The 25,884-nt window shown below is 53.9% G+C and overlaps 1 protein-coding gene across 5 annotated transcripts in view; it reads right to left on the bottom strand.

Annotated features, from left to right (window-relative positions):
* Window positions 1–10,180: 10,180 nt before the first annotated feature.
* Window positions 10,181–25,884, bottom strand: part of RASGEF1A (RasGEF domain family member 1A) — a 69,550-nt gene continuing 53,846 nt past the window's right edge. For 3 of the 5 annotated variants that reach the window (XM_054503936.1, XM_054503938.2, XM_054503935.1), the window contains exons 2-13: window positions 20,195–20,398; window positions 17,553–17,675; window positions 15,920–16,057; window positions 14,775–14,996; window positions 14,286–14,360; window positions 13,761–13,853; window positions 13,179–13,281; window positions 13,021–13,100; window positions 12,090–12,281; window positions 11,063–11,186; window positions 10,566–10,638; window positions 10,181–10,358 (exon numbers count right to left, since the gene is read on the bottom strand). In XM_054503936.1, the coding sequence (XP_054359911.1) occupies window positions 10,334–10,358; window positions 10,566–10,638; window positions 11,063–11,186; window positions 12,090–12,281; window positions 13,021–13,100; window positions 13,179–13,281; window positions 13,761–13,853; window positions 14,286–14,360; window positions 14,775–14,996; window positions 15,920–16,057; window positions 17,553–17,675; window positions 20,195–20,392 (1,446 nt within the window). In that variant the 5' untranslated portion in view covers window positions 20,393–20,398 and the 3' untranslated portion in view covers window positions 10,181–10,333. Of the gene's footprint in view, window positions 10,359–10,565; window positions 10,639–11,062; window positions 11,187–12,089; window positions 12,282–13,020; window positions 13,101–13,178; window positions 13,282–13,760; window positions 13,854–14,285; window positions 14,361–14,774; window positions 14,997–15,919; window positions 16,058–16,304; window positions 16,574–17,552; window positions 17,676–17,866; window positions 18,100–20,194; window positions 20,399–25,884 lie in introns of those variants that run through there. The other 2 variants (XM_063669808.1, XM_054503937.2) reach the window with 2 other exon arrangements.

Raw genomic sequence — 25,884 nt, forward strand, 5'->3', positions numbered from 1 at the left:
TCTCAGGGTCCCAGCTGGGCTTGAAGATTAAATTGGCATAGGATAGATTAACAAGAGAAAAGCATATAAATTTATGTAATACAAATTTTATGTGGCGCAGGAGCCCTCATAAATAAAACCAAAAGAAGTAGAGTCAGTTACTTACATACTGAATTGGACAAAGACTAGTAAACTGTGAAAATGTGACTATATTTTGTGGGAGGCTTAAAAAATAGTTATTCTAACAAGGTCTGTACATATTCTCCTGGTCTCAAACTTCTCGTCATTGAAGATAAAGATGTTTGTTGCCTTTTCTTCTAGTATAGAGTGTCTTTCACACTGGAATCCATCTCCTGCTCTTAAGAAACAGCACAAAGGTCAATCACCTTTTTGCACCTGCTGTTTTTCATGTGTCTTTAATTTAAATAGTATGCCAGAATGGCATATTTTAACCCCTTCAGTATGAATGTACTACTATACTTATTCTACTGTTAGTAGATACTTCAGTTGTTTCCAGGTTGTTTTTATATTCTCTTGTTGGTAACTATTTGGGTTGTGTGTAGATTTTTGTGGTTTGCTTTTGCTGATACATGCGTGTTGTCGTGAACATCTCTTGTAAGTGTGCCAGAATTTCTCCAGGAGTAAAAATGCTGAGCCATCGGTTGTGCACATGTTTAACTTTCCAAAGTGGACCACCTTCCACCACTGGGTGAGTTCATTTTGCATCCTTGACAGTACTTAATTTTGTCGGGCTTATTAATTCTTGCCAATTTAGTGGGCTTTAGGCATGAACCATAGTTATCTCCAGTCTTTTTGTTCATTTTTACCAGTTCATAGGGATTCTTCACATATTCCGGATACCAGTTCTTGTTGGTTTAATGTTTGCAGATACCTTCTCCCATCAAGACCAATGTGGTTTGTCTTTTCCCATTTTTGGTGGTACTTTTTGATAAATAAAAAACTAACTTTATTGTGACTATCTTTTTTCTTTATGATTTCTACTTTTTTCAATGGAATTTATTTTTTAGAGCAATTTTAGGTTCACAGAAAAATTGAACAGAAGGTACATGGAGTTTCCTTAGATCCCCCTGCCCACACACATGCACAGTTTTTTTCTGTTATCTACATCTGTCACCACAGTGGTACATTTGTTACAACCAGTGAACCCACATTGACACAAAATAATCACCTAAAGTCCATAGTTTATGTTAGGGTTCATTCTTGTTGTACATTCTATGGGTTTAGACAAATGTATAATGACATCCAGTGTTACAGTATGATACAGAACAGTCTCACTGCCCCAAAAATCCTCTAGGCTGACTATTCATCTCTCCCTACCCTCTAACCTCTAGCAACCACTGATGTTTTCACTGTCTCCATAGTTTTGCTTTTTCCAGAATGTCATATAGTTGGAATCATACAGTATGTAGCCTTTTCAGATTGCCTTCTTTGACTTAGTAGTATGCATTTAAGTTTCTTCCATGCCTTTTTATGGCTTGAGAGCTCATTTCTTTTTAGTAATGAATAATATTTCATTGTCTGGATGTAACCACAGTTTACCCATTCACCTACTGAAGGGCATCTTGGTTGCTTCCAAATGTTGGCAATTATTAATAAAACTGCAATAAACATCTACATGCAGGTTTTTGTGTGGACATGTTTTCAGCCTTTGAACAAATAACAAGGAACACAGTTGCTGGATCATCTGGTAAGAGTATGTTTAGCTTATTAGCTTTGTAGGAACCTGCCAAACTGTCTTCCAATGTGGCTGTACCATTTTGCATTCCCACCAGCAGTGAATGAGAGTTCCTGTTGCTCCACATCCTTGCCACCATTTGGTGGTGTCAGTGTTTCAATTCTGGCCATTCTATAGGTGCATAGTGGTATCTCGTTGTTTTACTTTACATTTACCTAATGACATATGATGTGGAGCATCTCTTCATGTGCTTATTTTCCATCTGTATATCTTCTTTTTTTTTTTTGAGACAAGGTCTCACACTGTTGCCCAGGAGGCTAGAGGCTGGAATGCAGTGGCACTATCATGGCTTACTGCAGCCTCAACCTCCTGGGCTCAGGCGATCCTCCTGCCTCACCTCCTGAGTAGCTGAGACCACAGGCATGCACCATCTGCCCTGGCTAGCCTTTTTTTTTTTTTTTTTTTAATAGAAACAGAGATCCCCCTATTTACCCAGGCTGATCTCAAACTCCTAGGCTCAAGTGATGTGTATCTTCTTCTCAAGTGATGTGTATTTTCTTTAGTGAGGAATTGGTTTCTACTTTTTATTGATTTATGACCTCATAATAGAGAAGGATTTCTTTAAAAATACTGTTGTATATTCTCAATATCTCCCATGTAATTTCACTTTTCTCAGGTCTTTAACCTAAGTGGAAGAGATTTTTGTGTATGATGTAGGTAAGGATTGCATTTCACTTATTTCCAGCACCACATCCATACTTTACCTACTGATCTGCAAAACCATTCTTATATCCATCAGATGTCCCTGTGTGCATGAGTCTGATTGTATGCTCTCTTCTGTTCCGTTAGGCTACCACTCTATCACTGCACCATTAGCATTGCATGGTATAAGTTACTGTAATTTTATGCTAGTTAATATCTGGGACACGTCTTCCACTCACCTTGTTCTTAAAGATCGTTATGGCTATCATAGGCTTTGTACTTTCATATAAATTTTAGAATACGCTTATTAGGTTTCATAAAAATGTATGAATTTGATTAGAATATCATTGAATCTGTAAGATCACTTTGGGGAGTCTTTATGATATGAAGTCTCCCAATCTATTCTATTTGGCTTTATTATCTTTCAATTACGTTTTATAATTTTTCACACTGTGGACTTACACATGCTGTTTTTCAGATTCTTCCTAGTTATTCTGCATTTTTGATACCATTGTACCTTATCTTTTATTGTGTTACTGGTGTTTAGAAATCATTGATTTTGCATGTTAATTTTTATGTTCAGAAGCTTTGCCAAAAACTGTTAATTCCAGTAATTAGAATTCTTTTGCATTTTTCATGTTTTACATCATATCATACATATGAATAGTGAGTTTTGTTTCCTTTCCATTTTTAGGTCTTTAGTTCTTTTTCTTGTCCTCCTATGCTTGGTAGGATTTGTTGTGCAATGATGATGGAAGTGGTAATAGTGGGCTCCCTGCCCTGTTTCTGATTTCAAGGGCAATGCTTTCAGGGTTTCATCAGTAAGTGTGATGTTTGCTGGAGGTGTTTTCATAGATAACCCTGTCAACTTTAGAAACTTCCCTTCTGTTATTACTTAGTGAGTTTTTATCCTACCTAAGAGCATTTATCAGATACTTTTACTACATCTGTTGAGATGTTCATATAATTTTTCCCCTCTTTTAAAGTATTAAACTGATGAATTAATAGATTTTCTCAAGTAGCTTTGCATTCTTGGGACAAATGCCAGTCAGTCATGATGTGTTATTTTTATTTTACATTGTTTGATTTGGTTTGCTTACATATACACACGTTAAGTATTCACATTTACACATCTCATATGTATTCATGTCGGGGGTGTGGGTATGTATATACTTCAGGTGTTTTTAATCTATGTTCATGAATGAGATTGCCTATGACTTCCCATTCTCTTCCTTGTTGGGCATTTTTGTTTATTTATTTGTTGTTTTAATTGACAGGATCTTGCTCTGTCTCCAAGGCTGGAGTGCAGTGGGGGCGATCATGGCTCACTGCAGCCTCAGCCTCCTGGGCTTAAGTGATCCCCCTACCTCAGCCTCTCAAGTAGCTGGGACCACAGGCACGCGCCCCTGCACCTGACTCATTTTTTTTGTTGTTGTTTTTGTTTGTTTGTGTGTAGAGACGGGGTCTTGGTTTGTTGTCCAGGCTGGTCTCGAGCTCCTGGTTTCAAGTGATCTTCCCACCTTGGCCTCCCAAAGTGCAGAGATTACAAGTGTGAGCCACCATGCCTGGCCCTCATTAGGCTTTTCTGTTGAGGTTATACTAGCTTATAAACTAAGTTACAAGTGTTCCTTCTTACTCTGTTTCTAGAAAAGTTTTGTAAAATTAGAATTAATTTCTTCCTCGAATATTTGGAACTGCCTGGAAGAACTGCCTGAAAGCCACTTGGGCATGAACTTTTCTATCTAGGAAGATTTTTGATCAGTTGTTCAATTTATTTAATAATTATAGAACTATTCAGACTTTCTATTTTTTGTAGAATAAGCTTTCATTGAGTTATTTTGGGTAAATCATAATTTTCTAGGAATTTATACTGATAAATTTGAAAATTCAGATGAAATCAATATCCTCCTATTATCTGTGTGATATGTATAAGATTTATAGTGATATCCTTTTTTTCTCATTCCTGATATACTTATGCCTTCTATTTTTTCTTAATCAGCTTTGCCAGGAGCAGGCAGATTTTTTTCAATCCTTTTAAATAACCCTTACCAGCCATGTATGAGAGATCAGTTGCTTTACATCCTCCCTGACACAGTATTTCCAGTGTTTTTAATTTAAACTCTTTAATTATAATTTCTAATGGGTGTGTACAGTTCTTATTTTCATCTTAGTTTATAATCAGGGAATGATGTCAAGTACCTTATCATATGCTTATTGGCCATTTAGATATCTTCTTTTGTGAAATGCCTGTTGAAGTTTTTCTGCCTTTTTTAAAAAAAATCAGTTTGATTTTTTTTTTTAGTTGATTTGTGGGGGGTTACTTCTGTATTCTGAATTTGAGTACTTTGTCAGATTTACATATTACACATACCTTCTCCTAGCAACAGCCTCTCTTTCACTATGTTAATGTTATCTGTCAGTAAACAAAAGTTCTTAATTTCAATAAAAACCAATTTTCTTTTATGGCTAGTGATTTTGGTGTCCAATTTAAGAAACCTTTCCTACTCCAGAATTTTTTTTAATTCTTTTTTTGACACTTCATTGCATTGCCTTTCATATTTAGGTCTGTGATCCATCTGGAAATCGTTTTGTATATGGGTTACAGTAAGAGTCAAGATCCATCCTTTAGTTTTTCTTTTAGGGAAGGTCTGGGGATAGCAAACACCATTTAGTTTGTCTGTAAATATCTTTATTATCTCTCATTTAATAAATAGTTTTAAAAAGTAGAGAATTCTAAATTGGCCATCATTCTTCTTTTTAGCACATTGAAGTTACTATTCCACTGTCTCTTGGCTTCAGTTATTTCTGCTGTGAATCATCAGCGTAACAGCCATCATCCATTGAAAGCAGGCCACTCTCTTCTTTCCTGTTCTGTGTCACTATGATACATCTGCGTGTGGGTTTGTTTTTTTTCTGGTTCTGCTTGAGATTCTTTGGGTTCCTTGGATTGTTACTCTGAAAAATTCTCAGCTGTTTTATTTTCAAAAATGATTTCTGCCTCATTCTCTCTTTGCTTCTCTAACTCTGATAACATGTTAAAACCGTTGTGTCCTCCATGTCTCAACCTGTTTCTTATTTTCCAATGCTTTATTCTGTATTAGAGTCGGTTAATTTCTTCAGAATTATGATCAGATTTGGAAGATAACCAAATAGAGTATCTAGAAATGAAAACTACAATAATTGAATCTTTTAAATCCAACAGATGGGTTAAACAAAATTAGACACAGCTAACGAGGTTTTTTTTTTTTTGAGGCAGAGTCTCGCTCTGTCGCCCAGGCTGGAGTGCAGTGGCGCCATCTCCGCTCACTGCAAGCTCCGCCTCCCGGGTTCACGCCATTCTCCTGCCTCAGCCTCCCGAGTAGCTGGGACTACAGGCGCCCGCCACCACGTCCGGCTAATTTTTTGTATTTTTAGTAGAGACGGGGTTTCACCGTGTTAGCCAGGATGGTCTCGATCTCCTGACCTCATGACCTGCCCACCTCAGCCTCCCAAAGTGCTGGGATTACAGGCGTGAGCCACCGTGCCCAGCCCTAAGGAGGTATTTTTTTAAAAAACTGGAATATAGGTCAGAATGTTTGTTTCTACTGGATGTTTAGGGGCAGTACCAGTTCAGGACCATTCAAAGAATTCTTAGCTTGAAGTTTGTTGGACCAGTGTTGATTTGTGCTGCAAAATTTTGTGAAGCTCACTGACTCATCATTATCAATTATCAAGGTAAAATTTCCCTGCCTCCATTCAGTGCTGAGATTCAAATCAGGGAGCTTTTCCTAGCTCCCTTGGTGGGGTTTGGGTGGAGCGCCTTATTTCAAGCTCACTGCTGCACCGAGGAGTGGCTCTTTGGGATGCCAGCTTTATGGGCTGGGGTCTCCTATTTGATTCTTCAACTTGAGGTGGGCCCTGGACTTTTTTCTCTACCCCTGTGGACTTGAAAACAGCAGCTCATGGTCCTTACCCTCAGGGCAAAGCAGGCTCCAGAGCTTCCCTGACTTCTCTGGCTCCCTGCCTTCACTTGGATTTTTAAATTTTGTACAACTTTATCTGTTGCTTTCAGTGGGCACGCACTTCATCTCTCACACTGCCAGAAATGCACAAGTGTTGCAGTTTACTTTCTTACACTCTTCCCTGCACTGTTGCTGAACCACTCGGCCCTGCTGAGCGCACCTGAGCGTCTGCACCTGAGCATCCTGGTGCTGTGGGCAGATGTGGGCAGATACTTGTGGGGTGTTCAGCAGCCCCTCACCTTCCTCACAGTATCCTGACTTTCTTGTTGGGAATAAAGATTGAAATTGTGTTAACATGGTCTAAACTGGCCTGCAGATGGATTGTAAGTTTTGCCTCTTGAAGTTTTGAATGCAAATTTGTGGGAATTCTTTCCCATTTATATTTTTATGCTGGTTGGATTGAACAGTGACTGTGGTGAATGCTAACATGTTTCGTATTGACCAGGACCCCAGGTGTTCCTTTGAGAAGGGGTCCTTTGCTTCACTTTTCCCAAAAAGTGCTGTGGCCTTTTGCAGAAGTGCTGCTTGGCGTCCTCAGCACCAAGGCCAGTCTACAGCGAGCACTAACTGTGCTGACAATGAACCAGGTGCCTGCTCTGTCTGCTACCACAGCCCTGCAAGGGAGCTGTGATCAGATGAAAAACATGGAGGCTATAAGGTAAACAGCTTGTCCAAGCTTCTCCAGCTGGGGGCTGAAACCAGCTCTCACTCCAGTTTCCCCAGCTCCTTGCTCCCTCCCTGCTGCCTTGTGCCTCCCTGAGGAGCAGGGCCTATGTTCTCGTATGGGCGTGGTCAGTGTGTGTCACAAGCAGTGTGTGTCACAGAAGTCTCCATGGCTTACTACAGATCCTTAGCTTATCATTCTGCTACATCTGACACTCTGACATCCATTTGTTCCTGCAATGTGTGTGAAGGGTGACATTCAGCCATCACACGGGGATGTGCTGGTCACAAGGCACACAGACGATCACCCACCGAGTGCTTCTCGCACGTACTGTGTGGCCCAGGGATTGGACTAGGCCCCCACCGTATTGCCAATTCAGGAGGTGTGTGGAGGGGCCTAAGAATGGACATTCAAACAGGTTCTCAGGGACCCACACTTGAAAGCCACTGCCCTGGAGGAACTGCCCATGGCAGAGGATGGCCTGCCCAGCTCAAGGTTGTATCCAAGGCCAGAGCAAATTATGTACTCCCCCTTGTTCAGCTGAGGCAGATGAACACTTCCAAAAATAACTTCACCAAGAAATTAGGGATGCCATTGGATTTAAAGACCTAAAAAATGTCATTCACTAAAAGCTCAAGCATCATCTCCATGTCCCCATTTGCTCCACAGACACCCGAGCACCTGTCCTGCACTGCCCACTGCATGGGGTGGCAAGACCCCAAGGCCCAGCTTCTGTCCAACACGGGCCCCTCGCTGTCCAAATTCACATCCCAAATTCAGCCCCTGGGTCACACTAGCCACATCCCAGTGGACAGGACCCACATGTGGCTGGCAGCTGCTGTACTGGACAGCACAGATACAGGACATTCCCTTACCCCAGAAAGGTTTCTGTTGGGTGGCGCTCACCTCGTGGGAATGATGACACTGAGTGCATAGTGAAAGATGAGCTGAGTTAGTTATCCCTGGGGTGCAGTTCCCACCCTGTCCAGCCCTGAGAACCGCAGGAATGGGCAGGTTGGAGGAGCAGAGGGGAGTACCATGTCCTGTTCTGGAGCCTTAGTTCTTTTCCTTCAATTCCCGAGCTCTCGTGCTCCCCCAGTGAACCCCTCTTCTCTGTTGCGCTTGAGTATAACTCATGACACCAGAAGCGGCCCCTCCAGACCTGCATTCTGCAGGCTGCCCTGCAGGATGGCGTCCAGGGGCTCTCCAACCTCCCCTGCCCCAGAGAGGCCATCTGACTCCTCTGCAGAAACACAGTCCATACAGCCTGGCTTAACTAGGTATCCTGAACTTATGTGACCATGCAATACAGCAGTCAGTGACATCTTTTTGGAGCTCACAATGAGGAAAGCAGGACTGAACGTGCCTCCTATAGCTGCTTTCGAGTCTCACCTTATTCAGTGGAAAGCCCTTTGTCACACAAAGTGTTGCCAGCTGGAGACAAAAGTCCCTTGCCCAGTCCCTCCTGGGAAGGCCACAGCAGGCCTGGCAGCCTCACCCTCCTCCCTGCCCCAGGGGACCCATGTCTCCGGCCAGCAGCAGGGCTGCTCCCTCACCGTACACACACAGCAGGCAAGGGAGAGGAGTGATGTGTTCTTTTATTGAAGCAAGTATGTCCAGTCACACCAAAACTGACGTCCTGCATTATGGTACAGCTTCATACTCAGAGTTCATCTCAAATACCAAAACATCAAATCAGGGTATGTATCAAATTGGGAAAATAAAGTAGCAGACAGACACTGTTTCAAGTAGGTACTAGAACTGATCACCCGTGAAGTGCACGTGGATGTGTACAGAAACCGTTCTAAGGCTGTATTCCAAATATATATTCTCAAGTTTTAAGCCTTTCTCATCTCAAAGACATAAACAAAGCAGTATGTACTATCAATATACAATCTGTACTAGCTAGAACCTCAGAAAGTGCAAACACACTGTGACAATACAGTGGAACTATTCCTGCTCCACCCAGGACCAGAGGCATGGGCAGCGGGCCCAGGGCCGCCTCCTCCCCAGGCCCAGCCTCTCCCAATGTCTTCAGGCTCTTCTTCCAGGAGCTTTGGGAATTGGGACCTGGCCCATCCTCACCCAGGCTTCCCCATTGATCAAGGCTCCTGCGGAAACCGGGAATGCAGAGAGGGACAAGGATGCGGAGTTCCTGTGAGGGAGACGGTCCACGTGGATGGACCACGCGCTTTCTGAAGGACAGCTGTCCTGCGCCATGGTCAGCAGGGCCCAGGGCTCACACCAGGAAGTCAGACATGGGAAAATGGAGTGTGCTCCTCTAGCTGGGTGTAGAAAACACCTCTCAGTATTGGGCAGTTTTATTTGAATGGGCTCCAGCAGTATGGCCTGGCGAATTTTCTGTTTCCAATTCCAATTAGGGCGCTGCCTACCCAGGTGGGAAGAGGGCTGTTGGCTGCCCTCCCCTCAGTAGGTAGGTTTCAAGACTAGCTCTAAATGTCACCACCCTGGAGTCGGCCGTGTATTTTTCTTCATCACAGCTCAGTGTGTCTTTCAGTCACAGCCCAGAAAACTGACAACTCCATGCTTCCCTCCCTTACCTTATTTTAGATTTCTTCCTTTCTAAAATGTAGTTGAAGAATGATTTGCTGGACACATTGTCACAGAAAATATGCTTCCAGGTGCCGCCTGCCCCTCCCTGACCCCACAAATCCCTGAAAGGAAAATGAAAATGTAAACTTTGGACAGCCCGTACTCAAAGGCTCACTTCCAGAAGTGTGCGGACGCGACCTCCCAGCCACCAGCCCTCCTGTGGAGCCTCGCAGCCCAGGCTCCTGAGGGCAGGCGCCCAGGTGGAGTGGGACTCACCGCAGCCCGAACCACAGAGCAGGAAGACCAGACCCCAGTACCCTCTAAGGCACTAACCCCGACGTCAGAGACACTGGCTGGAAAGGCGTCCGAGCAGGCAGGGCTCACGTTGGTTTTGGCTGGGTTTTTTAAAATATTTTTTTCATAAGATGTTAATAATCAAAAGTAGAAAATAAAAATCTACATTTCATTAGAATAAGATGTTATCATGGATACCATCTCCAATGATACTCTCCCCTCCCCCTCCCCAAAGCAGGGCCCTGCCCTGTTATTTAAAATAAACAAAAAAAACTTTGTAAGTGCCAAAGGTTGATGCGTGAAATAATTACCATTTTTTTCTCATAAAAGTTATATACAAAATGGACCCCAACCAGTGAGGCCTCCTCATCTCAACCCACATCAGTCAAAATTTAAACCCAGTTAGTGCACGTGCTTCCTCTGGCGTCGCGGGCTGCATCCGCCTCAGGCTCTGTTCAGAAGGGTGGTCCTAGAGGGGGACAGGGGATAGGCAGTGCTCAGGCCCAAGCAGGGCGGCTTGGGTCCAAGCCATCCTCAGCCTCCCACCAAACATGCCCGGCACCCTGCATCAGGGACGCGGCAGTGCCCAGGCTCCCTTTCCAGGAGGGTGACCCTCGTGCCCACCCTGAGTCCTCCCTCTTCCCCACAGACTCCCGTGTTCCTGATGCCCTCCTACCTGAGGGTCTTCCAGCTGTCTTTTTCCATGTGGTTCTCGGGACCCTCACTTTCAAAGGAGGCGACGAAGAGAGCTGAGAGATGGGAAAGTCCCTCAGAGCCCATGTCCCCATGCAGTGTCTGCCTGAACCCAGCTGTCCCTTCAGGAGTGCAGCCCAGCACAAGGGGACAGTGACCTCTGGCTGGGCTGAACACAGTTCTCTGCTGTGCGGGGCTCTCAGGCTGCCTGTTGGGGACTCTAGGAAGGTTCCTCGTGTTGCAGCACCTGCCCTAACCCCATGTGACCCTCTCCAGTGGCTGCTGGAAACTGAGTCTCTTGTCCTCTTCCATCCATCCCATGACCCACCCTCATGCACACTCGCCCCTGCGAGCAGAGCCAGCCCTGTGTGGCATGGAGCAGCCAGCAGGCCATCTCCCAGGGCAACCCCAAAGGGCACCCGGCCTGGACAAGGAGTCAGGTGGGGAGGGAGGCATGCTGCATTGGGAGGCAGCCCTCACCTTCCTCGCTGTAGATGGGCGCTGTGAGCAGGTAACTCTGAATCTTCTTGTCCTTCTCGAAGGGACACTCTACCTGTGTCCATGTCATGAACTCATGGATCTGTCTGGAGATCTCCCAAAATTTCTGAAGGGAGCAAAACCAACTGATGTTCATCTGTCACCTTAAGCACCGAACCCTCGGTCAGGGCAGGGGACGCAGGTTTTGGCCTCAGTCTCCTGCTCACGTCACTGGTCCCAGCGAGATGGGACAGTGGCCCTGCACGCTGACCCTGTGGCCATGGTGACACACCATGCAGCCTCAGAGCCAGCAGGTGTTCCCCAAGGCCACTCTGTCTGGCCCTCCACCTGGGCCATCAGGCCGGCAGCAGGGTCTCTGCCTCTCTGTGCAGGGACCCGAAGAAGGCCCCACTGATGACTCCAGCCTGAGGCAGGCACCCCATCCAAACCCAGCCCAGCGGCGCCAACCAGAACATGTCATGATGTCTCTTCTCTGGGACCTTTGGAAGGATCCCAGCTCCTGCCCACCCCTCACCTGTGTGAGGTAGGCATCCGGCAGCCCACAGCCACCTACACCTGCCCTGCCACCTATGTCCCACCCTCCCATCCTCACCAGGTGCCCTCAGGCCCACGAGGCAGGCTCTTCACTTCCATCTGGAATTCTCTGCCGCCTCCTCCCTGCTCAAGTCCCTTCCTACCTAAACCCCTCCTGACCTCCAATCCCACAGGGGTGGACAGGGCTCTCTCCCTGGTGGGGCCAGGCTGGAACCACGGTCCTGGATAAATACAATTCCCTGTGACTCCAAGCTCTGCAACTAGGCCATCCACCCAAAAGTACAGGCAGGCGCACCTCACGCCTTGCAGTCAAACAGCACCCCTGACCCACCATGAGGCTTTCAGTCTTGAAGGCCCTTGTGAACCTCAGGCAGGGCTCAGGAAACCCACAGATCCCGACCCAGGGCTATTGCCTGGCGGCTCCAGTAGCTCAGACAGTTTCCGCCTGGCCTGCCCTGTGCTGGGATGAGCTCACCTTGAAGTTAATGTGCCCGTTGGGCAGGTGGTTGGTATGGATTTTGTGCAGGAAGTAGATGTCCTTAACAAAGAGGTTGAACACAGGGATGACAATCTTCTCACGGCTGCTGTTGGCCATCTGGGACCTCTGCGTGGCCCCCTGCAAGGCTGTGCGGTAGTTGCAGAAGTTGCTGGACGGGTCCATGTGATGCTGTGGGCACAGGGAGGACCTGGTGAGCATCACAACCCCATGCCCCTCCAACCTGCTCCAGACGCCCCTCTGCAGAGCTGGAGGCAGCAGACAGAGAAGGCACCTGGCCCCTGGGCAGCCTGGGAGTTAGCACGGGGGAGGGGAAGCCCAAGGGTGCCTGGCTGAGCCCTGGGGCCAGGGCTTCTGAGTTCAGGTCCTGGCATCCTCTGGAAAGCCATAAAGAAGTGTCACTGCCCTGCCTGCCAGGCCTGACCCTCGCCCTCCTTCCTTCAAGACTTCCCTTTGCTCCTCTACTTAGATCAACACCTCCCAGACCTGACCAGCTCCACAAGACACATGCTTTGCAAAAATGGACTCTGTGATCACACACATCTGAGGAAGGCTGCAGGTGACCCTGTCTGACAGCCTCTGGGCCATCTAGACCAGCCAGGACCTGGAGACACTGACCAAGGAAAAGGCGGTGTCTTCCAACACAACCCCACTCTTGTCAAACTCTTGCTTAACTGCATTCCACTCTGGAATTCGCCTTAGGCGATGCCAGGTCTGCCTGAAGTAACCGAGGACAACTTAAGTCCCCACTGCTGGAGGACGAACATGCCAGGCCAGCTCAGCCAGCACTGTAGGTGCTACCCCAGGGAGATGAGGGCAGCCCCCCACCCCCACTGTCAGGGCCCCCTTCAGGCCATTGCTGGACGAAGTGGGTGCGGCTCGCAGCTGTGACAGGGGCTCAGGTGCCTACCTCCAAGACATCAAACTTGGCTGTCTTGACCTTGGACCAAGTTTTCTTCAGCCTTGCCACAGGACTGAGGTTCATGCCAGCTGCAGAGGACAGCAGGTAGGGTCAGGGCCGGAGGGTGGGCCACGCAGCAGCCCCGCCCTGGGTGCCCAGTCACTCACAGATGATGGCCATCATGGAGTTGAAGTTCCCGATGTTGAAGCACTCCCGGGCCACATCAATGAAGAACTCCAACATGCGGGTCCGGTGTTTCTTCTTCACCACCTGGAAGGTGGCAGGTGACCTCAGCACGGTGCTGCCGGGGGACAGCAGGAGCTGGGGCCGCCGGGCAGAGGAACAGAGGGGCAGGGAGGACCTCGGGACTTAGCTTCTGGCCACAGCGGGCTGGTCCAGGTCCATGGCTGCGTCTGGGAGGCCCAGACATGTGCATGGCCCATGCTCAGGCTCCTCAGTCATCAAAGGGAAGGCACCATCTGCCCCATAGAGCTGTGAGGGCTGGCAAAGCCTCACACAGGCGAGAAAAATGTTGCTGGGCGCAGAGGGAGCACTCCACGGATGGGGTGTCTTGTTATTGAAGGAATCGCTGTATGTCGGGGTTGCGGGACCACCAAGGCCCCGACAATGCAACAGGGACTTCGTGCATTCACTCTTAAAGTTCCATCATCTAACTTCTGGGGCAGGATCAGGGTCTCACTGGGTGTGGGCATGGCAGCCACCCCACCATGTCTGCTGTGGGCACTCACCCGGCACACCTCAGTGGCCACCAGCATGCTCAGGCAGTTGAACCAGTTGTCGTAGGCCTCCAGGCTGTAGGTCTTGGTCAGGTCCCCTCGGCACTGGAAAGGACACAGCAGGTCATAGGGGGCCTGGAGGACCATGGCTGGACAACTCAGTCCCCACAGCTGGCCCTGGTCCCCAGCCATGGCTCAGCCTGCACCACAGCAGCCTCGATCATGCCTGCCTGCTCCTTGCTGCCCAGTGCAGGGCTGGCAGGCCAGGCTGGCTCCCCGGCCCAAGTCTGTGACCTCTCCCAGCATTCATCATCCATGACCAGCACAGCTATCTTGGAGCAGGTGCTGCCTCTTGAAGCAGGTGCTGCCTCTTGGAGCAGGTGCTAGGAGGGCCAGTGCCACATCCCTCGGGGCTCATGGCCCAGCACTCCAGAGACGCTCGGGGCGTGCTGAGTGAGGCCCACACCCACCCTGCATGGAGCGCAAGTGCCGGGCAGACAGGGCTGGCAGGGGTGCCGCGGGCCTCGGCCCACTTACCCTGTGGTTGTCCAAGGAGTCCATGTGGCTGACGATCTGCATCAAGTCCTCAGGGTAAATGCTGCTGACCCTGTCCTGGGGTGGAAGATAGCAAAGGGAAGGTGACAAGCCTCCCCTGGAGGAGAAGGGACAGCACTGCATAGGCATGCGGACAGGGAGAGGAGGAGCTGCCCAGGGCATAGGACCTTCACCTCCTCCCAGGCCAGTCCTCCATCCTAGGGCCACTGCAGTCCCCACTGCAGGGCGACACTGCTCCAGCTCCTCCCACTGACACAGCACTGCTGTGTTCCTGAGGACGTGACTGCCAGGCACAGAGGTGCCCGCCACTCAGACGGACACACATCTGGCATGAAGTGCAGCAGTCGGGGCTGGCAAGCGGGCTTCCCTGATGGCTCAGTGTGACTAGCAGGGGCCTGAAGTGCTGTGCTGAAAGAGGCACTGTGGTCCCACGGCCCCCACCCCCTAGTCAGGGCATGAGGCAGCACTGACCAGCTCAATGTGAGTCAGCTGCTGGGCCAGCACCAGGGGGTCGCAGCACACGCCCAGGATGTCCTTCTGGGCGGCCGGTGGCTTGGTCTTGAGGATGGGCCCCTTGTCTATAGCCGGTGGCCGGAGCTTCTCTCGCAGTTCCTGGAGCTGGCTCCGGGCAGCCAGGGACAGCAACAGGCTCTGCGTCATCTGGGCAATGGCCTTCTTCACTGTGCCATTCTCCTGTGGGGTCGAGGGCAATAAGGGTGCCAGCATGGGCTGGCAGCAAGGCCACCACCACTGTGGGTAGGATCCGTCTCACCTCCAGGGATGTGCCTGACCAACGTGAGCCCACAGCCCCTATCTAAACCGCAGCCTTCAGGCCTTCAAGGACAAAGTGGGGCACAGTGTGGGCTCCTCTGAGGACTGCCGAGGAGGGGTCTCAGTGGGCTGTCCTGCTGCAGGACAAGGCTAAGGGCAGAGACAGGCTCAAGACTGAGCTTCTGGGTCTGAAAAGCATGGCTTTTTCAGAGGCGGCCCACTGAGCTGCTTCCTGTAGCAGAAGCAGCCCATAGAACAACAGTTCAAGGCATGGGAAAGGCTTCTGCCAAAGCCAGGAGTCTCTGCCCCCTAGTTGGGAGCAGCCTGGGGTCCCTGGCTCCTCCTGGAGTACTCTGGGTGAACAGCAGCTGCTGAGCACATGGAATGCTTCCACTGTGGAGGCCCAGTTGGCCCAAGCATCTCCAGTTCTCTCTCCACCAAAGGCAAGGGTGAAGACGTTTGAAAAATGGGAGGCCGATTTTAAAGCCTTACCCCCACCTCCTCTCACTAATCCAAGACAGGCAGAGCCTTACAAACTCTCAATAGGCTCCCACTCCAGGGACAAGGACAGCAAGGGCCAGGAGAGGGTCGAGACAATGATCGCCAGGCCCACAACCAGGCTGCAAGGTCCCTGCTTGCAGTATCATGGGTGACCCTGGCCCACTGCTGGCCAGCTGAGCTGTCATCTGGGGGAAGGGAGGTTGCATGGGGCCAGTCAGCAACCCCCCTGGGGGAGTAACATGGAAGGGGACCACATACAGAGTTGTCCCCAAAGTCCCCACCCTCCCGAGGGCAGACCCTGGCACACACCCAAGGACCCTGGCCAGAGCCCAGGGAGCACTCACCTCGTCACACTGGGTGACACGGTGTGTGATGGCTTTCAGCTCGGCCATGGCCTTCTCATCCTGGAAGTCATAGGGGAAGGCCTCCGTCCACTCCTTCAGGAGCTGCACGATCTTGGCTGAGAAGGACTTCAGCTTGGCCTGGGGCAGCAGGGGATACAGAGTGAGGCCCCACAGGGCAGAGTAGGGGACTAGATGGCAAATGGTGCAAGCTTCCCACATCCCCAAGCCACACCCCAGGCCCTGTGCTGGGCACAGCCCCCAACTGCGTGCCACCTGTGGTTTGGCCAAACCTGAACCGCCACACAACTCCTGTTTGTTTCCTTTTTCCTTCCCCTTAAGTTGGCTTTCTTTTTCACTTAAATAAACTTATATTAAAAAAACCTACCCCATCTCTAAGGTGACAAAAAACTAATTCCATTTGCTATAATTAGAAGTTACCCATAAAAACAATACAGTAAAATAACCCAAGCCAAGCCATCCAGTTAGAGAAGAGCTCCCGTCTGCCCCCTGCGGTTGAAAGCAGGGCGACAGAGCTGAAAGGGGTGTGACCCCGAGGGGAGGCGACGCGCCCCCGCGCCCTAGTGCACAGGCGTGCACGACCCCACCCAGCACAGGGCCTAGGACATGGGGACTGGCCCTCTTGGCTGAAACGACTCCGACCCTCTCAGAAGATGCCCGCGCGGCCTCTGCCCCCGGGGAGGGAGGACTGTGCCGGATGCTCAGGCGCCGCGCCCCCATCCTCCAATCCCCCAGAACGCACCACAGGCCAAGCCCCTCCTGCGCCAGCCAAGACTCCGCGCCAGCCCACACCAGCCCACTCAGACCGCTGGACCCCGCCCCTGGCCCCCGCACCACCCAGCCCGCAGCCCTATAGCTTTCTTCGCCCACGCCGCACAGCCTCCAAACCACCGGATTCCGCCCACGTTGCCAGCCTAGGCCCCCCCCTCCACCCCCTCCCACCACGCCCCTAACCCGGACCCAACCCACAGCTCCACCCCAGACCTCACCCTAGCCTGGTGTGGCGTCACGCCCCAACTCAGACCCGCCCCACAGCCCCAGCCAGGCCACGCCCCAACCCTAGCCCTGACCCCGCCCCCAGGCCCCACCAGCCCAGCCCGGTCATGCCTAACCCTAGCCCTGACCCTGCCCCCAGGCCCCACCAGCCCAGCCGGGCCATGCCTAACCCTAGCCCTGACCCTGCCCCGAGACCCCATCGCCCCAGCCAGGCCACGCCCTAACCCTAGCCATGACCCCGCCCCCTGGTCCCACCCTGGACCCCACCCTGCAGCCCCAGCTAGGCCACGCCCAACCCTAGCCCCGACCCCGACCCTGCCCCAGCCAGGCCACGCCCCAACCCTAGCCCTGGCCCCGCCCCCCGGCTACACCGTGAACCCCGCCCCATGCCTCCAGCCCCTAGCCTTTACCTCGACTCCTACCCCCTGCCCCCGCCCGTGCCCCAGCCTGGCCCCACCCTGGACCCCATCCCTCAGTCCCAGCCAGGCCAAGCCCCAACTCTAGCCCTGACCCCGCCCCCCGGCTCCACCGTGAACCCCGCCCCATGCCTCCAGCCCCTAGCCTTGACCTCGCCTCCCACCCCCTGCCCCCGCCCGTGCCCCGCCAGGCCCCGCCTCACCTTTTCAGGCCCGGCCTCCAGCTGCTGCTTCTGCTCCACGCAGATCTGTCCCACGCGGGCCAGCAGGTCATGAGGGGGCATAAAGACCCGGGAGCTCAGGAGAAAGGTGAAGATGTACGTCCTCTGAAGGCAGGAGACGGAGAGAGGGCGGAGGGAGGGTGAGGCAGGCCCCCGGGGGCTCACCGCGCTGCTTCACCTGGCCCGGCTGCCTCCCAGGCCCAGCACTGCCGGTCCGGAGGCCATGCCTTCACCTGCCCGGTTCCCTTCGCCTTGCAGGCCCTTCCTCCTCTTACTGCTACCCCGGCCCTGCCTACCTATGAGGCACGGCTCGAGCCCCGCCTCCCAGCAGCTCTCCCAGGTCCTAGCAGTCTTCCTCCGCTGGGATTCTCCCCCTCTCTGCCCCACGCCACCATAGGGCTAACCCCAGCCTGGGACGTTGGTAGGGCTCCATGGTGCTCGCTGCGCCAAGATGCAAGCCAGCTGCTGCTTCAGATCCTCGTGGGCCGGGCTGGAGGTCAGCGGTGGGGAGAGTGGGGGATGCAGGGAGGTCGGCACAGGAGCCGGGCCTGTCGGGAGCAGGGCTGATCCATGGGGCGGGGCCTCATCAGCAGGGCCGGGGGCCCCATCAGCAGGGCCGGGGGCCCCATCAGCAGGGCCGGGGGCCCCATCAGCAGGGGCGGGGCCTGAGGGGCAATGCTGGTGGGGGCCCCTGCACTCTCTGACCAGCTCTGGGCCTAGACCCTGACTGCCAGAGCAGGGCCCCTCCATACCACATCCACGTGCCCACCATCGAGATCCTCCTGGGCAGGGTTCTTGGGCCTTTTGTCTAATGAGGGTCAATGTCTGTAGGAACTTCACTCTAGCTCCTGCTTGTGGACAGGGTAGACTTGCAGGTTGAGGAGACTGCCTGGGGCTCCCTAGAGGTACTCTGCCCCACGTGGCTGCTGCAGGCTGGGCTGCCCAGAAGCCTCTGTCTCTACTCCCAGCCCAAATAACCCGGTTTTTCTTGCCCCAGCCAGAAGCAAGCCAGGTTGTGTTTGCTGGGAGTACAGGCCTCCTGGAGCAGGACTCAGGGGCCTGGGCTGACACTGCCCACCGCAGCCCTCCCTGGAGCATCAGGGACTCCTCTAACATCCTGCGAACTTCCCACGCCCTGCCCCAGGCTATGCAGCATGGGGAATTGGGGGGTCAGAGCCAGCACATCTCTCAGGGTCCCCCTTCTAAGGAGACAACTAAGACGTGGAGAAAAGGCCCACCATGGAGCTCTTGGCCAAGGGCAGGGCACCCAAGGGGAGAGCCTGTGCATCTCCAAGGAGGAGCATGGAGACCATGTGTGCATGTTTGTGTGCATGTGTGAGTGTGTTCAGCTACCCGTGCACATGGGGAAGGGTGGGGTCGTGGGGGAGGGGGAGGTGCTCGGCAGAGGAGCCAATGCCCAACTGGACTCTCGTGGGAAGCTGGTCAGATCCCAGGGCACAGGGACCACACTGGGTGACCGCCAAGGTGGCTCCTCTGGGGTAGGCCTCTGAGAGGGGCGGCTTCTCCAGCTGTGGCATGAGGCCTCTGCCCCACAGACGGCCCTGCCCTGGACTACTTCAGGGCCTTGGGCCCCTCTCCTGGCTCTGCCCTGTGGGCACTCACCAGCCTGTCTGCACTGCCATCTCCAGCCCCAGCCAAACCCTGACAGGGCTTACGGGACAGACAGAAGGACAGATGGAGGAGGAGGAGGAGGAGTGGGCAACAGAAAGGCAAGGTCCCCTCACCCAAAGCCCAGGAAGGCGGAGGAGGCCTGGCAGGTGGTGAAGCCAGGCTCACTGCAGCCCCGTTCAGTGGATGCTAGAGGGCAGCATCCCTCCGCCCACCTCCCTGCAAGCTGTCTGACTCCCAGGCTGACAAGCAGGGCAGGGAGGGAGAGGGGATAGCATGACGCGGGCAGGACCGGCCCTCCCAGAGGGTAGATGCTCAGCTCACAAGAGGGAGCTGGCAGGCCCAGTGCCACTGCTGCTAAGAGACATCACCCTCCAGGGGGAGGGAAGCCACACTTGACAAGGGAACACTTTCTCTGTTCCAAGACTGTATCATGCCACCTTGAGGTGAAAAGGGAGGATTAGGATTAGGACTAAGAACAGTCCCCGAGTCAGCCTGAACAGCGCTCTGCTGACAGAGCAGGGCAGGCCGGGCCATCTCCTCTTCATTCTGGACCACCAGGGTTTATGTACAAACTAGCTTCCCAGCTCAGCCCTGGGCTCCAGGACCTGGGCTGGGCATGCCCTCGCCAGGACTCCAAGTGCTGGCTTTGCCCTTTAAAACTCCTCTTCCTCCTTGGAGGCCCTGCTCAGAACTCAGGGCCCTGACTGGCCCTTGTGTGTTTCTCCTTCCCATGTCCCCAGGATCATCTCCTCCTACCTGGGGCAGCAGCAGGGAAGTCACAGCAGGTTCCCCCAGGCCACCTGCTAGCTGGGGTGTATGCAGAGCAGAAGGCAGAGAAGGCCCTAGAGGTGGGCCTGGGCCCCCCACTGCCCTGCCCCTCCTGTAGCCCTGTCCAGCTCTACCACTCTGTGGGGGCCTCCCTCCCACACCCGACATCTCCTGGAGCCCAGGTCACCCCATTAGTCTCACTCCACAAGGCCCCACGTACTCACATCGGGGTAATAGTCCACCGTGGGAACAAGGTGCTCCATCAGGGCCTCCAGGGACCCAGAGATGAGGCGTCCATCTTGGAAGATGAGGTCCCCGGAGCCGCCACCGGCCCCGCCTCCACGCTCCCCCATGCCAGGCTGCACCTGTCCGCTACAGCTGGGCCCAAGGATGCTGGAGAAGACAACGGACGTCTGGGGCATAGTTTCCTAGGAGAAAAGAGCAAGGACATGAGGCATCAAAGGCGCCTCCACAGCTCCACAGACCCTCCTCCCAGGCAGCCTGCAGCCTACATGCATGTGTGCAGGGGTGCGTGGCAGGGGCGCAGTGGCACTGGCAGAGGGCACCCCCATCCCAGGGCAGGGGCAGGCGGGCTCCTCAGTGGTCCCCCAGCCGCTGCACATCTGATCACTGTGTCTTCAGCTCCCTGCGGGCCAGGCCTCATTCCAGGGCCCTGGACACTCAGAGCCAGCAGAGAAGAGAAACTCTGGGAAAAATGTCCGAGAAGGGACAGGGAGCCTGCGGTGGGCAGTCAGGGCCGCCTGGGGTGAGAGGGCTGTGAACAACTGATGGGGCTGGCCGTGCAGCTCCCAGGATAAGAAAGGAACACCCTAGACATGAGGGACAGTGAGTGCCAAGGTCCTGACCCAGAGATGTGTGCAGCGGGGAGCTGGGAGGACAGTCTGAGGACTCAGGGCCGGACACACAGGCTGCATGTGCTGCTTCTCTGAGGTGGGAGCCTGGGGCTCTGAACACAGTGGTCTGACTTATGGTGGCTGCTGTGTGGATGGTGGGTCTTGCCACAGCCCAAGGAGAGTTTGGTCAGGCAGGTGGTAGCAGAAGTAGTGAGCAGGGCCACTCCACATGGTGAAGGTCTTGGGGCCGAGTGGCTGACCAGTATGAGGCAGGGCTGGAGAGAGATCTGGAACTGGCTTTGGGGCCTGTGAGTCTGAGTGCCCCTGAGATGCAGATATCTGAGCAGCTGGGCCTCCTGGAGGCCTCGGTGCCCACACTGGGACTGTCCTCCACAGCATGGCCAGCTGTGATGGGGCTCAGGGTCTCACCATACCCTGCAGCTGGGAGTTCTTGTGAAGCCTAGGGGAGTCTGAAGCCCTCTGGGCCTATTTCCCCAGTGCCCCAGACAGCCAACCATGCCTGGGAGGAGCCAAGTGGGGACTAGGCGATGCAGCATTTGCCAGCCTGAGAGCCAGGGGTGGCCTGCCTGTGGCCTTGCCTACACACAGAGCCAGGCTCAACCTCCTGGCCCTCAAGGGAAGGCAGCACAGGTGCCAGCGGCTGAGGTCAGGTGGAGGAGCGAGACCCTCCTGCCATTTTGGCCTTAGTTTCCCCACTGCGCAGAGCAAATTGTTGCCATGATTACTTCAGTGCCATGACAGGACCATGGGCCCCTGCCCTGTAGGAGCCTTACAAGCAGAGAGCGAACCACCTGCCCACACCCCCCCACCAACACACACACACACAGAGCACGTCCCTGTCCCTCCCACCAGGGAAAAAAGGGCATCTGGCCCAGACAACACTGGTTTTCCCACCAAACGCCTAAAGGTTTCCTTGGAATTCTTAGAAAATCTTTGGCAAGGAGAGCAAGAACGCAACCAAAGGCCCCACGATGAGGCTGGATGGAATGTCCAGGCCCCCAGGCTCAGTGCTGCCCCCACTCCTGGGCAGGGAGGTCATGGCTCAGACTCACACAATGCTCCCCTCAAACTCAGGCCAGCAGCAGTGCCTCACACAAGTTAGAATGCACATTCTCAGGCCTAGCTCCAGACCTGCTGGTCAGAAACTTGGGGGTGGGCTGCTTCTGTACTCCAACACGCCCTCCACTCCAGCCCAGGAACCACTGATGTGAGCCAATCCTTCATTTTTCAGATGGTGAAACTGAGGCCCAGTGGGAAGGAACTCAACTAAGGAAACCCCAGGAGTTCCAAGTCTAGCCTAGGTGTCACCACCTCCAGGAAGCCTCCCTGGGTTTAACCTAGACTGTTGACCCACAAAGCCACAAGTGGCTGTATCATTCACCTGTGTATCCTATTGCTGGCCCAGGGTGGCACTCAGTGACCATTTGTGCAATGAAGTCACGAAGGCGGGCTCACAGACCCCTTGTTGCCCACAGCTGCTCAGCACTGTCTCAGGCATCTTACCTGAGGCCAATGCACTGCGGGACAACTTCCCCAAGATCACACAGTTCTGGGTTCAAAAGGCGACCAGCAGATGGTAACCTTGGTCAGTTGGGCCTCCTCACCCCAAGCTCTTGGGGTCATCAGAGAGGGCATTTGCCAAGCCACTGGCCTTTCCCACTGCAGGCTGCTCTGGTCAGGAGGTAGTATGTGGGGGATGCACTCTGACACCCCACAAACTCAGCCCCAGCCGATCCCCCACAGGGCAAGGACACTCCATGTCCAGCCTGCAGAGAGACCTGCCTCAGTGCCAGGAGGCCTGCCTAGGAGCTGAGGAGCCATCCTGGGGACCCAGCCCACTGGTCAGCAGCCAGAGAGGGGCTGGGAAGGCCATGCCTTCGAGGGTGGGGGCCTGGAGGAGCATGCAGGGGTGTCCCAGGCAAGCAGAGGTTCTGCACATGCTCAGAATCCCTTCGGGGAGTCAGCAGAGCCTGAGGGGGGCCGTGTGGAGCCGCACTGACCTGAGAGGTGGGGTGTTCTGGGTTCCTTCTGTACTGCCTATCAGGAGACCCACCTGGGGACACGGCCCAGGGCTAGGTCTCCTGCATCCAACAAATCAAGACCCTGAAGGTCTGGGGGATGCCCCATGAGCCCCTACCCCCGAAAGCTCAAACCTAGCAGGGCCCACCCTGCCCAGCCACGGAGCACTTCGAGGAGGGTCTCCAGGGCTCAGTGCCAAGTGGAGAGGCAGGTTCCCTACATGGCTTTTCCTGGGCAGGAATCCTGGCCCTGCAGCAGGCCCACTCCTTGTTCCTGGGTGCATCTGGCCAGCCCTCCACCTTCCCAGTTGTGAAATGGTGATGATGACAGCACTTCCCCTGCGGGGTCCCCTGCTGGCCACCCCCACCCAGCCCTGAGGTCGCTTGTTCTTGCACCTGCTTCCTCCTTGCCCCAACAGCAGGGGCAGGCACTTCGACGTGCAGCTGCAAACCTGTGTATCCAAACAGCTGTGTCCACCACCAGGCGGCCCCTTCCCAGGGAAGAATTGCACACTGGGCTCTTGGCTCCAGTCACAGCAATAGCAATCATGATACAGCAATGGCCAGGGTGCTGAACACTGAAAACCACAAGGCTAGAGTTGAAGAATCCCAGTTACTCCTCCCAGTCACCCCCTATGCTCCCAGAGAACCCGTTATTCCCTTACGCAGACAAGGGCTGAGTAACTGCCCCAGGTCACAGCCAGAGGGCAGCAGTGCCAGGATTCACACCAAGCAAGCAGCAGGGGCAGGCAGGGAGCCCAAGTCCGAGCCTGGCTCCACCACCTATCTTGGCTATGTCAAGATCCTCAAACCCTTGGAGCCTTAATTTCTTTGTCTGTAAAATGGGCACAGGGAGCACTACTTCAGAGGGTTGCAGGGAAGATCAGAGGAGACCCTGTGTAAGGTGCTGGGCACCAGGTGCCTCCTCACCCCCAGGAGCTGATTCCCACCAGCATGATTGCTCAGCACCCCTACAGACCACACAGAAGGCACCGCTTATTCTAGACACACTGGCCCTTTGTGTCTGGGCACTGTGGAGAGCTCAGGAAGCCCCCCCAGGGCTAGGCAGAGATAGGGCTGTGGCGGGCCAGCTTGCTCAACCAGCATTTGTGGGAATCATCACCTCCACCCCAAGTCCAGCTGGGGCTGGCCTGGACTGAGCAGGCCACCCTGACCCCAGAGAGCCAGACCCTGCATGGATGCTCTAAGGCCAGGTGTGGTCCCCAGAGCAGGAACAATACCTTCTCCTGAGCCGGAGACTGGTGGGAGTGGGCCTAGTGCTCCCCTTTCCGGTAGCTCAGCTGCACACTGGAGTTCTAGACCCTTCCGCTACAGCCTCTCAGTTCCAAGTGTGGCCGCTGGACCTGCAGCTACAGCATGACCTGTCGATTGTCAAAGTGCAGATCTCAAGTTCCAGGCCAGGCCTGCTAGGTCACATCTGCTGCTGAGCAAGACACCAGGTGAATCATGTGCAGGTGAATGGAAGGCCCGGGAAGCCCACCTGTGTGAGAGCCTCAGCCTCCAGGTAAGCTGCACCAGCTAACTCAGGGCAGGGGCCGGGTACGGAGGCTCATGCCTGTAATCCCAGCACTTTGGGAGGCCGAGGTGGATGAATTGCTTGAACTCAGGAGTTGGAGACAAGCCTGGGTAACATAGAGACCCCTGTCTCTACTAACATTCAAAAAAAATTAGCCAGGTGTGGTGGCACATGCCTGTGGTTCCAGCTACTTGGGGGGCTGAGGCAGGAGGATCACTTGAGCCCAGGAGGTTGAGGCTGCAGTGAGCCACGATCACGCCACTGCACTCCAGCCTGGGCAACGGAGCCAGACCCTGCCTCAGTCAATCAATAAACAAACCAGGGCAGGCCCTCAGCTGTAGTACGTGCACACCAGCACCACGTGGGGATTTTTCAAAGACACCGTGCCTGACCCCTGCCCCAACAACTCTGATTTAACTGGTCTCAGGGGCAGGAGAGGCACTGGCATCTTCCACAGACTTCCAGGAAGCACGGGGAGCCTCTCTCCTGCCTCAGCTGCTCCTGGCTGCACCAGACCCATCTCGAGGCAGCAGACCCTGTGAAGGGCTCAGGAAGCACCCTCCTCCCACCCGGGATGTAGGCACAGACAGGGCTGGGGCCAGCCAGTGTGCCAGACCAGTGTCTGTGGGAACCCTCACTTCCACCCCAGGTCCAGCTGGGGCTGGCCTGGAAGAGCAGCAGCCCCTTGCAGGGAGTTGGGGACAGGCTTGCACCCAGTAGCCCCTCTGACTCCTTGGAGCAGTAGCTCCTTGCAGGGAGTGAGGGACAGGCTTGCATCCAGCAGCCCCTCTGGCTCCTTGCAGCCCCTCCTCTGTTCAGACAGGAAGGAAAGCGCCTCCTAATTATAGAGCTAATCAACGCAGAAGAAACGTGCTTACAGCGAGGCGGAAAAGAGTGACTCGCTATCTCCTGGAGGACGCGCTTCACTCCCTTCTCACCTCCCACGCAGGGCCGGTGGACACAAGGGCAGTCCCAGGGGCCCAGCCTGCTGGTGAGAGGGGTGCCCTCTTCCATCTCGTGAGAGAGCAGGTTTCCATACCTGGCTTTACTTGGCTCTCTGGGGGCACCATTCGAGAAGGGGGTCCTCGCTGTATCTGAGCCTAAGTCTTCCTGGCTGGGCCTTGAGGGTCACACCCCTGACCTGCACAGCCTCGGCAGCACTGTAGGAGGCCCGGAGTGGAGGCTGCCTGGGAGAGGCTGAACCTAGAGGCCCCTTGCCACCTGCCTGCCAGGATGCGCTGCAGCAGGACAGAGGGGAGGCGGCAGACAACGACGCACGGGGCTCTCCCCAGGCCTCCACTACTCTGCCTCATTGTGGCTGTCCCAGCCTTTTCAGGCTTGGCCCAAGGTGCCCTACCTGGCACATATGCTGCTGTCCCCCAGAGGATGAAGTGACTCGTGGGGTCCTGCTGCTGTCCCTCCTTGGTCTGCCACAGGTGATACCATCCTGAGAGGCCCCCCACAGCTGCACCCCCAGTCTGTCA

The sequence above is a fragment of the Pongo pygmaeus genome, chromosome 8 (genome assembly GCF_028885625.2).
Source record: "Pongo pygmaeus isolate AG05252 chromosome 8, NHGRI_mPonPyg2-v2.0_pri, whole genome shotgun sequence".
NCBI lineage: Eukaryota > Metazoa > Chordata > Mammalia > Primates > Hominidae > Pongo > Pongo pygmaeus.